The 12,474-nt window shown below is 45.0% G+C and overlaps 1 protein-coding gene across 1 annotated transcript in view; it reads left to right on the top strand.

The window, feature by feature from the left end:
- Nucleotides 1–12,142, top strand: part of CLCN1 (chloride voltage-gated channel 1) — a 40,349-nt gene extending 28,207 nt beyond the window's left edge. Inside the window, exons 16-23 of the mRNA XM_048294185.1 lie at nt 18–151; nt 664–878; nt 1,000–1,105; nt 2,506–2,588; nt 3,344–3,382; nt 4,016–4,120; nt 5,938–6,024; nt 6,528–12,142. Coding sequence (XP_048150142.1) covers nt 18–151; nt 664–878; nt 1,000–1,105; nt 2,506–2,588; nt 3,344–3,382; nt 4,016–4,120; nt 5,938–6,024; nt 6,528–6,923 — 1,165 coding nt within the window. The 3' untranslated portion in view covers nt 6,924–12,142. The remainder of the gene's footprint in view (nt 1–17; nt 152–663; nt 879–999; nt 1,106–2,505; nt 2,589–3,343; nt 3,383–4,015; nt 4,121–5,937; nt 6,025–6,527) is intronic.
- The last annotated feature ends 332 nt before the right edge of the window (nt 12,143–12,474 follow it).

The raw sequence follows: 12,474 nt of genomic DNA, 5'->3' as shown, positions 1-12,474 counted from the left end.
CGTCCATAAATTCACAGCAAATACAATATCTTTGTTGAGGATATTATGGTCCAAGATGTGAAATTTGTTTCCTCCAACTGTAAATACCGAGACTTGCAAGCGGTACTCCAAAGCACCACAGTGAAATCTTTGCCTTTGGTGGACTCGCCAGGTAAGCAATGTGGAGAAACTGGTCCTTCCTGAAGACTGCCTCAGCTTGGAGAAACTAGCTTTCAAATTGCACGGCGTGAAGCAGGCAGTGTGACCTGCCACATAAAAAAATAATTCTTAAAAATCTCCTGCTGTGGATGACGTATGGCAGAAGGCTGTTTCAGCTGGCCAGACAGGTAAGCTGGAGCGTGGGCAGTGAAGCAGATCCAGCACGTAAGGGAGGTGTGTGGGAAGTCTGTAGGCTGAACTGTGACAGCAGGGCCCTCCTGGGATCCTGCATGAGCCAAGAGCATGCCTCTGCTGTGACACTGAGGGGTGGCACAGCTCAGGACAGTGAGCTCCCTTCCCACAGCCTAGGAGCCACCACAGGGCTGGTCAATGACTCTTGTACAGCACTAGACAGTACGAGCCCGAGCACTCAGAAGAGGCTGGAAGGAGGAAGGTGTGGTGTGTGGAAGGGGACTTTCAAAACCTTGAGGTGGCTTGATGGCTTCCCTGCTCTGTGTTGTGCAGAGACCATGATCCTCCTGGGGTCTGTGGAGCGATCGGAACTGCAGGCTCTCCTCCAGACGCACATCAGCCCAGAGCGGCGACGGCTCCTCAACAGAGAAATGCAGCAGAAGCTGAATGAGGCACCCTACGATGGACCCTGGGCAAACCTGCCAAAGCTGAAGCACGAATCTTTCGCTTATGTTGATGAGGATGAGGATACAGATGAGAAGGGAGAGGTGAGGGAGAGAAGTGGGCAGACTGAAACACGGAGACTGCTTAGAAGCAGTCAGGCATTCGAGGAGGCTGAGAAATAAATGGCATTAAGGTGGACTTTATTTTCTCTCCTTTCCATAACAGCTGCCTCGGCCCCCAAGTCCCACTCCCAGTTACCCAGAGGAGCCAAACGGCCCAACAAGTCCTCTTAAACAAATGTCTGAAACTTTGGAGCCCCAGCAACACTCAGGTATGGTAGCTTCTGTCATGGCTCAACCATAGCCAGCCTGGGGAAGCTTTCATGCTAACTCTGTGTACCTGCCCCCGCGAGGTGCTGGTTTCCCAGAGACTGAGAGAAGGAGCTTTCTCTGCTGTTCTTGTATGAAAGACACTTTGTTGGTGCACCTCAGCATCAGCGTAATGTACCTGGAAATACCTTCTGTCATGATCCCTCAGAGAGCATGGCAAAACTAGGCCCACTAAGGATGATCTCTCTCTGTCTCCCTGCTCCATTCTTTGCAATAACAACTCCTTGGACATTTTCTGGAGAGTCTGCATGAAAGGGTTCCATGTCTTGGCTCCTTCACCACGTGAATGAATTTCCCTGGGGAAAGCACAGTATCTGAGAGCTAAACATCTGCACTAAGTTTTTGAGTAGCTTAGGCTTAGCTCAGCTATCTCCAAAACTGAAGGGCTCCTCCCTTGGACACGCATGTCTTTGATTCAGCTGCATTAATGTGATGGACAAACACTGATGTATTGTGTTCTTTTGTGTCACACCCCAGCCTGTATTAGCTTTGCTTTCAAGACTGTACTCATAGCTCATTTCTGATTCGTAAGTATATTTGATACAGGATGGTGGGTTGTTTTTGTCCTTTATGCATCCTGAAATATGCAGAGAGTGAGTAAGCACAGAGATGTAGCCCAGTCTTGAGAATGAGGGCTTTAGCTCGTGCTTTTAGGCACCCAAAGGTTACATGTAACAGAGCATATAGCATATTCTGGTCCATTAACACCTCTCATGTATGATTGTAAACCTCTAAGGCATAAAAAAGTCCACTTTATGCTTCCAGAGCAGTGGGGTGGTGGGGCAGCCATCCACCTATCTTACCAAAGCAGAAAAAGAACCACATATGAAAACAAGGACGGTATGTGAAACATTTTATGTGAAGCTAGAACTGAGTGACCCAGGAATGACAAGAGGAAGTGAAACAGGAATGAATTCATGAGACCTTCCCTTCTTTTTCAGTTTGGCTCACAGCTATCCAGCCAGCTATCATTGTTTCTGATCAAACTTCCTCCAGAGCCTTGTTCACAACAGCACCAGGCTCTGTCTCCTCCTCTTTGCTAACTCCCTGCCTGGGAGTATAATTCTGGTCTCTTCTATTCCCATCATTCCACTGCTGGCAGAACCCATGGACTCCTCACCCCTTGGCACCTGTCACATCCAGTTTGTTGATATGTTTTGTTGCATGGGAATATTCATTCTGGAATGTCCCAGACACCATCTTACAAACTGGCTCAGTTCTATCGTGTCCCTCATAGTATTTCCCAGCCTGCCTCGAGTAAGAGGATGGGATAGGTGTGGGGCTTTGTATTTTTGTCTCTCACTTGTTCTTTCTTATCCATGTGTTTGTTCTCATCTTTCAGGCAGTTTCAGGAGTCTGAGGCAACTGATCCAGCACCTCTTGTGCCACTGCAGCCGTCCACATGAGACAGAGAGCACCATCCAGGTTAGGGCTACAGAGAGCCTGGTAGTACCCTGAAGAAGGAAGGGAATGCACTGGAAATAGAAACTACTACTCGAGACATTCAGTATTTGGCTAAAGCATGGACACAATTACGAACTCTGACAGCATCAGTGGGGAACTCCCTCCAAGGAGAAAGTGTGTGATTACTGTAAGGGAGTGTGCATCTTCCTAAAGAGTCACCTGTGCTCAGCTGTCAGGCTACGACCATGACTGAGTTTGGGCATCTTTTCTCAGTGAAAAAAATTACTGATATTTTGGCTAAGATGTAATAAAGAGCAGTTCTATTCCATTTGGCAAACAGTTTTGGACAGATGGATAAAAAGGAAAAAAATGCTTTTGGCTCTTGCCATGTTAAATGCCCTTGGTTATCTGACACATCTGCACAAGGTTTGGGGATAACAGACAGAGCTTATGGGAGACCCATCCACTCCAGGGCAGTGGTTGGACCCCATGTGGGATACCCTGAGAGCATCTAAATCACTATTAGATGGCCATGTTTAGGCACCTGAATTGCTCCACCAGAACTCCATGGTGAATTGTCACTGGCAAGGGAAGCACAGCAAGGGCAGAGTACACTGTATAATGGATGAGTATAAAGGAAATCTAAGCCCTTGGTAATACGCTATCTGGAACAAAAAGGGGACTGCATGGGGTGAGGAGGCTGTGCAGATTTTCCCCTTCTGTATTCTGTGAAACTGTGGGTGTTTGGCTGTCCTGAACAGTGTTTTCTCCTACAGGAGCCCGTGGAGGTCATTGAGACAATGACACCAGAAGAGGTAAGACCAAGTGCGAAAAGGGAGTCAGGTCAAGTAAGTGCTTCTTTTACCCATTTCCTATCACTTGCAATACTCCAGGAACCTCAGTGATTGCCACGTAAAGCCATAGCCAAATCCATTTTCTTCTTGGAGTGGCACAGTGGGCAAGTCTCACCCGTAAGAGAAGAGATTGTTTGGCTAGATATGCTGATAAGACTCTGACTAATCTGATCTAGCTTTGAAGTCAGCCCTGCTGCAGCAGGGTTTTGGACTAGAGACCGCCACAGGTGCCCCCTCATCTTAATCTTTCTCTGGGCCCATGTTGTTTCTTCATTTCTTACACAAAGGATCAATTATCTTGCAACAACAAGGGGAAGATGCACTCAGAAAGGAAAGCTAAAGATGTTCACTCCCTCCTTAAGAAGAAGCAAAACCCCACCTTCTCAGAAAATCTCTGAATTGCCCTGTTTCCACAGGGACTGGAAATCTGGCAAGAAAGGGATGGGAAACCCGAGGGGTGAGACATAATGGATGAGATGAATGATGTACACAGGAAGGAAGAAGCATTAACAGGAGGAGGGGACTAGTTTGGGTACACAAGATAGCAACCCTGCAGGTAGCTGTAAGAGTGATTCCTCTTCTTTCCTGTGTCAGATAGATGCTTGGGAACAGGAGGAGCTGAACAAGAACGTGTGCTTTGACAGCTGCCGCGTAGATCCCTCCCCTTTCCAACTGGTGGAGAGAACTTCCCTTCACAAGGTGAGTGCAGATGTCTCCCTGAGGTATACATCATTTTTCTCCACTCTATCATTCCAAGTTCAGTCTATGACTTATTTCTTCCCCTTGTCTCCACCTACAACTACTATCATCATCCAGCTACAGAAGTGAGCTTGTTCCTGTAATCTTCTGTGTGTACCTCCAATCTCCTGCAAAATGAAAGGCTTTGTGATAAGAACTCTGAGACAAAAAAATCTGCTGCATTAAAAGTAGCACTGTGTGCCTTGCTGCTGGGGCATTACACTGAGATTTACACTCTGCCCTGTCAGTGTGCAGCACTGGAATGAGCACTCCTGGACTTCTCAGGGTGTTCTGTCAGGGTGTAGAATCTGCCTGTAGCATAGGCTCTTCATTGAAGTGAAGCACAAGGAAAGAGGAAGCTGGATCATACAACATCTAGAGTCGGCACAGGATGACTGGGAATTAAAGCAATCGTATATCAGGAGGAAGATAGGACTGGGCTTTCACTCACTGGAAAGGGAAAGCAGTTTCCTGAAGCAAAAGTGCACAGTGCATGCTTTTATCAATACTCATTTAATGTGAATGGTCAGCACAGGCCTTACATTAAAATAATTAATTACTGTTAAGATATCAGCCTTGAGCAAAATGAGAACAGGTTAGCATATAGTTCAGATGAGTTTTCTAAAGGGGTGGCTGAAGTAATCTGAAAACCACTAGCATTTATCTTTGAGAATATAGGCCTACAAGAAATCATACCTGAAGGCTGCTCATGGGGAAAGCTTTGTACTTGTCATACAAAAGAGTAAGTGAGAAACTCTAAAATAACAGACAAATCACTTAACTTGAATGTGCAAAAACCCCAGGAATAAATAATCAAACTATCTGAAGTATGAACAGTTAGAGCTAAATGTGAGACTACTGCCAATGGCAAGAATATCACAGTTTATGGTGACCAAACCATATTTAACCAGTCTGGTTTTCTTTTACACTAGAGTAAAATGTCTTGTTCATGAGAAATCAGATTTCTCCTAGTTTACACTTGAACATGACATTCAGTATCTCAAATGATGCTAAAAAAAAGGTCAAACACTAGCTGTGACAGAATGATTTCATGTAAGGCCACAGGTAAAAGTCCAGCTAGAGCTTGGCTTCAAGAACTTGAAGTCTGGAAATACACCAGAGATGAGCACTGAGAATGTGGAAAGTTTTAGAAAGCCAGATCTGTGAATAATAGTAAAATAATGGGGTATATTTAGGCTGAAGAAAAGAAGACTGATAGCAGTGTGATATCTGTCCTTTCAAGGAGACTTTGTAAGAGAAAGGGAATAACTTGTTCTCAGTGTTCTCACTGCACTGGATAAGCAGCAACAAGCTTAAGTTTTCACAGAAAATATTCTGGGACAGGAAAAAAGAAATCCTCTATTGCTAAGGAAAGCACTGGAATAAATAACCTAAGTGGTTTTTGACTTTACATATTACTATACGGTAGTTCAGTTTCCAGCACCAAAATGAAATAGGATCTGCATAGGTCTCCAAATGCACAACACAGAGTGCTGTATGGGATCCTCCACCAGATGCAGGATGAGAATGACCTTGAGAATGTGCTCTCCATCACCAACACACTCACAACTACAGCGGCACAGCAGAAGGTGCAAAGCACAGTATTTGGCAGATACAAAAGGGAAGGAAGGGAAGACGTAATTTCTCACTGGCATAACTGCACAGTTGTGTGTCTTTCTGATTTCCATTTCCTAATCCCAAGTCCCCGCTCCAGCACCAAGTACTGTGTTACCATTTTCCAAAGTCCCTGCAATGGTCTTTTGTGGTTTTGCTCCTAGACGCACACATTGTTCTCACTACTGGGCCTCAGCCATGCCTACGTAACCAGCATGGGGAAGCTGAGGGGAGTGCTGGCTTTGGAAGAGGTGAGTACAGATCCTTTGCCAGCCTCTTAAATAACTGCAAGTGTCCTGTGGATCACTGCAGTAACTCACAGGTGCTGCAAGTTCCAGCTGGGAATATATATAACTGCAAGTGCTACATTTTCAATCCAGGGTTGAATTCTGAGTCAGCTCTTTGAAAGCTTTGTAGGGGAATGGATGACTGCATTTCAGAGGAGGCAGCAGGTGTTGTTTATAGGGATGTTAGAAGGTTCATCTTTATCATGAGTGTAGGGCTCTTAACTGAGGCTTAATAGCCACTCTTAACTGAGTGACTATTACTGCTTCTGAAATTGGTGTGGAATTTGTTATTTACCATGGAATTTTTCATTACATCACCAGCGTAAAAGATTATCTCCAGAGGCCCCAGCAGTAGAGCTGTGACTCTATTTGTGATCCCTTTAACATGGGGAGTAGACGAACTTCTCCTGGGTAGGGCTGGGCCAGCCTCCCTTTCATTTTTTTCTGAAATTTTACTCCTTTTCCAGCTCCAGAAGGCAATAGAGGGTTCCACCCGCTCTGGGGTTCGTCTCCGACCACCCCTGGCCAGTTTCCGTGACATCAACCGGACTTCCACCAACAATCAGACCGGGCAGGGCCCTCAGGCGTGGAGCCACGAGGACAACGGCACGGTGGCAGCACAGCCAGCAGCAAACCTGGGCACTGAGAGCCCTCTGCCTCCCTGCTCACACTCCCCACAGCCCTCACACTCACAGGAAGAGGGGGAAGTCCCCAGCTCCGCTTACGCCACGGATACTGAGTTGGAAGAGATGGAGCTGACAGGGCCAGTCGCTGAAAACATCTCAGACATCCTCAAGGACATAAACCTACGCACCACTGACCTGGATGAAGATGAGGATGAGGATGAGGATGTTCCCTTATAGCTGGTGTGAGGGTAGTAGTCCATCACACTCTTCAGTGAGCCAGTCTTCTTGTGTTCGCTCCTCAAAGAGAAGCTTTTGGATGTTCTTTGCAATCCCCAGAGAGGGATGATTCAGCTGGGAGGAGGGACATCAGACTGAGCCCTTCTGCTGCTGCTTTCTCTCTGTGCAGACTGTTAGGCTGCTGGACTATTTGGGCGTGTGCAGGTGTCAGATGTGGACTGCAAGGTGCCTGTGGCATGCACTGTAACAGGACATGGACACTGCTGGACACAGTCAGGATCAATGTGCCATGTGGAAAGTGGAGGGGGATCAGCTCTCACTCGCTCACTGGTGCCATCCTTCCAGTCACACCAGGCCTGCACACAGCAGTGTAACACAGCCAGACCTCCAGCCTAGAAGCATACTGCTGCTTCTATCTGCCACCCTGTCCACGTTGCTGCAGCTCCTTTTCACTGCCCCTTATCTTGCACCCCCCCAAAACATTCCCATGTAGAGCATTTTTATTCTTTCTCAATTTTTACTCTGGGATTTTCCTGGATGGGGATGCAGTTAGGAGCTTCTCCTCTGTCCTTGTAGCTGAGCCATGCCCTAAAAACAGATGGCAGGAAAATATTTGGTATATGTCTCATGTCTTGAATTCAGCCAAGACTTTAGAAAACACTGGAAGGGAGAAAAGCTTGTTTGTTTTCCCACCATCTCTGGGTTTTTTAAGCAGAATGGGAAAATCTTAAGTGAGGGCATCCTCAGTGCTGGGGGAAGAGGAGTAAAATAGCATATATGTACCTATATTTCAAATAACTGTGTTTGTCTCTCTGAATCACTGTTCACAATTTTCCACAGCTATAGTCTTAAAATACAAGAACTCAAGAAAAAAAATAATTATGGAGTATTAGCAGGCTGCCAAGAAATACAGCAGAGGGAAGACACATTTTCTACACTTTGAAAACAGGTTTCTTTCTGAAAACTCCTGCTCTCTTCCCTGGTAATTCTACCCTGCCTACTTTCCACATATTTCTGCATACCTCAGATCTGAGAATTCCAGCTCTCGCTTTTGCCAGCTTGTCTCTGTTGTGACTAACAGCAGAGACCTCAACCCTTGTCTGCAGCATCCCTCTGTATTCCAGTTCTAAATCTGGAGCAGATCTGCATCTTGCAAAAAGACGTCTTGTCAGTTCGTGTCATGCATGCAAAACCTTGGCATCCAAAGATAAGATGCTGCTTTGTTTAATTCACCGCTCTTGTGAGGTTTTCTCAGTAAACAGGCAAAACCAAATTCTGTGTATTCTACAGCTTCTTCTAACAGTCTACATCTCTTTCTACCATATTTTTGGTGTCTCATGGCACTTAGATGCAGTCCCAAGCAGCCTATTAGATGTGTTTCCACTTAACAGCAAGAGAGAAGAAATCCAGGCTCTGAAAATACGTTCTTGGGGGTATTCTCATTCCCTTTCCTGGTATTAGTAAATCACTATCTAACTTAGAGTGACCGGTTTCACTTCAACATGTAATTTTCCATAAACTGTCTCACGAGCAAGTCAAAAATATCATTACCTCTAACCCAGTCACCAAAGGAAAATTCCCTCCTGGCTTTAATTCCAAGGATTGACCTTGCACCAGTTCCTCTCTGATGATGCTTATGGGCGGGAGAATCTGTGACAAGCTTATAGTAGAAGGAAATCTTCCCCGCTAGTCTCTTGAAGAGAGAGAAATTTATTTTTGCTGTCTGGAATTCAGAGCCCACCAGGTCTGTTCTGTTTTTGGCACATGATCCCCCTTTATAAGCGAACTGGGGACAGCCTTTCCCTGCCTTCATGATCGTCGGTCCTCCGGGAGCCACCCTGTCCTTGTGAGGAGACAGTGCTGATCTGAGGGCAAGTCTCTTGCACATGACAGCTGCTTGCCTCCACCAGAGGGGCACGTTTGTGTCTGCCAGGCATCAGCACAGCCTCCCCACTACCTTTGTGTCACCTGCTGCTGCCTGCAGGGAAGAGGCAAAACAACTGCTTTTTTTTTTTTTTTTTTCGGGGAACTGTGGTAGTCCCTTATATAAGCAGAGGAGAAAGGACATTCCTTTTACAAAAGCATAAATATGCAGTGAGTGACAACACTGAGACCAAATCTGATCTGAGGGTCCAAGCACACTCAAGAAGGATGAGTTTCTCCAAGTCATCCCCAGCCTTACTGTGCAGACTTGCATTTTACAGCTTAGCCACATGCTTCCACTGAGACAGATGAGACAAGGAGAAACTTTAAGGCTGGAGTCAGTACACCTCCCCCTCCTCTCTCCTGAATACTCTCCTCCAGTCCCACACTTCTCCTACGGTGTGTTACAGAAGAACTGGGAAGTGACTGGCTGAGAAAGCAGATGGGAGTCTAAATCAAAGCCAGCGAGCGTGTGAGTCACGACAGACAGATTGTGAGCTGGGGGAGATGAAGCTGGAACAAAAATAATGCACATGGAGAGGCTTGGGGAGCTTGGAGTGAAACACTGGCTAACCTGCAAAGCTTCTTGAGGCTCGTCACTTGAGATTACAAGAAAACACATGTGTGCCCATACATGCACACACAGGTATCTCTCCATTCCTATTGCCTTTAGCTTTCCCAGGGTTACTGTGAGGAGCTGGACTGCTCTCTGGAGGGCAGCTGAAAGGTGGGGGCAACTGCTGCTCTTTGTAGACACTACTCAAGATCCATTCCAGGTATTGCCTCCACCCATGGAACAGAAGCAGTGTTCATCTGCACCATTTTCTCACCTGTACTCATACATGAAAATGCACAGGGAGCAGGATGGGACAAAAAAACACTCTGCAAAGACGGTTTGCAAAGGCTGAATTGTTTCCACTTCCATCTTCTCAATAAAATCTTCACTGAGCTGATGCCAAGTACATTAATAGGTGCAAAATGTGCAGTAAAATAATACTAAACCTACCTTTGTCAAGGGAACTTAAAGTTTGTGCCCTCTCAGGCTATCCCACTACACCCCCTCAAAGTTTAAACTTGAAACCTTTGTCCAGCAAACAAAATCACACTGATCTGTCACTCTAAAACCTGCATCTCCCATCCTATCCAAACAGCACAGACTTGATTACCTACAGGGGAAAATCATTTTTTCACAGCCCAAAATATCCCCAGAATTTGTATCAGCCGTGAAGCCGTCCCTTTCAGATAGAAATTCACATCTAGCAAAAAATCGAATTCTTCCTTTCACATGGCACTTAGGGGTGAAAGCAGAATCTTATTTTTAAATGCATCAATATAAAGAATTGAAAAAATAGGGAAGACTTAAGGTTGGTGAGACGACAAGTAGGGCTTTAGGTAGTGATGACAAGGCTAAGAGACTTGGCCATGAGCCGCATAAAGGAGAAAACACGTGGAGATGGACTACTGAACAAGAAAAATCTGCCTCAAAAAAGTAATGTTTTTGGTTGCCAAATTATTTGAGACTAAAAAAAATCTAGTTTTCTAAGCCTATGGACAAAACCCAATTAGTACAGGCAGAAATAGAGAGACAGCTAGAGTTCATAAACGTAACATCCCCCTTCTACCCAGTTATGCAAACACCATATAGAAGTGTGTGTTTTGTGGCCAAAGAAGCGTAAGACCAGCAATAACCAGCCAAGCAAGTAAAGATCCCTCTTTGCCAAACTAATCCAAACCCAGGAAGGGTATAATTAAAAACACGCCATTAAATATATGGTCACACCAAGCACTAAGTTATTCACGGCCACATAAGCAGGTGTCTGGGCACAGCTTGCATAAAAATTTAATCAACACTAGAGACCAATAATTAAAATTTGCACATAAAAGCCATGCCTGAGCATTAGGGTTAGGGTCTTCAGACATGTGATGCAAAACTTTTTAATGCTCAGTTTGTGGGAGACAAGCTTAAACTGGTCCTGACCATGAGCCACTGGACAGACAACCCTGTGCACATGCACTCACACACACAAACATCACCTCAGGCAAATCACAGCTGTGCAGTAGCAGAAAACCCTCCAACTCAGTTTCCTGTGTCTTGAGCCACATCTCCCCTTCCCACAGCTTGCTGGACGTCACCAAGTCCCAGTGCAGCCTCATGGTAAGACAAACAACTAAAGACACTGCTGTGGACACTGCTGGGATTAGTGTGATGGCTAAAGGAGGCAATCTCACCCAAACCTATTACTAGTTCAAGCAGCAGCATTTCAAATGAGCATCTGCTCCCATCCCAGCTTTTTGTAGTGTGCTGCTAGTGCAAATATCTTGTGCTCTGTAGTAAAACCGGTTACTGAAACGTATCTAGACAACTTGAAGAATTGCACCTGATATGGAGGACAATGTCCAGCTGAGGAAAGTCCAGTAGCAAATTCATAACGGAAACAGAATGTAGAGAAATGAAAATGTGAATTGCCTACTTTATATGAACAACAATCGAAGCACTGCTAGTATCTGACTATTTACTGAATGGCTACTCAGTGTGAAGAACAGAAGGTAAAGCTAGAAGCCATACTGAGATATATTCATAATTAAAGTCACATAAAGTCACATAAAGTTAGAAGCTTTTCAGTTTTTTCCACACAGAAATAAATGCAAAAGACAGTAATGGAAGGTTGATGAGAAATACATTTAAAAAAAAAAACAAACCTGCTTTTCTCTCCCTTTCTGTAGTGCACTTAAGCAAATGGGCTGTGAAAAGAAATGGGAACTGAAATGGCTGGATTATGACCAAACATGTCGCAGAATCTTATGCTTAACTCAAAGTTGCAATTTCTCTGGCACAGAAGATAGGAGCTGTCTGAGGAACTGTGTAGAAAATACCCTTGCAGCCGGCAAAGTGCAGATCCAGTGAGGTGTGCAGCAAGAATGCTCTTATGCCCTTTTTAGTTACTGTTTTCATTAATCACTTAGAAGTAACATATGAGAAATTGTAGAACAGTAACATGAGAGAAACATATGGCAGGTTTGCCATCTAGTCTAAACAGAGAAATAAGCAGAAAGTGGAGATCAGAGCCTCAGGCAGATACCATAGAATGAGGTTCATGCTGGGGCTAAGCAGCTAAATCCAGTGGAGATGAATTTAACTGAGGAGTAAGTCTAGCCTAGTATGATGACAAAAGAGTTCTTTTAGGAGAAGCACTCAGCAGCTGGACACCACCTTTGCAGCATAATGTGAAATTAAGAAAAAAAGACATTTTTCCTATGCAGAGGTATTGATGCCATGATGATTTTTGCCTTTTCTTTTATACCCCTGCTATACCTTTTTACAACTTCTGTATTCTTAGTGCTTTTTGCCTACATTCTTGGCCTTGTTTGTTCAGCTATGAGACTAAACATTTTAGAAGCTTCATAGTTAGGGATCAGTGTGCCCCAAACCCCAAGGTCCCCTCCAGAACAATTTGTAAACTAAGATAGAACCATCCAGGGGAAGGCTCCTTGGGGAGGGAGGCTCATTCAAGCCTCTCATTGGGGAATCTTTGATAGATATGCTAATTAGTAAGACCTAACATGTTATACCCAATCTTTTGGGGGGGGTGCATTGTGGTGTGCATTGAGGTGCATTCGACCTAGATGT

The sequence above is a fragment of the Corvus hawaiiensis genome, chromosome 2, assembly GCF_020740725.1.
Source record: "Corvus hawaiiensis isolate bCorHaw1 chromosome 2, bCorHaw1.pri.cur, whole genome shotgun sequence".
Lineage (NCBI taxonomy): Eukaryota > Metazoa > Chordata > Aves > Passeriformes > Corvidae > Corvus > Corvus hawaiiensis.
This window is presented reverse-complemented; position numbering and strand designations above follow the sequence as displayed.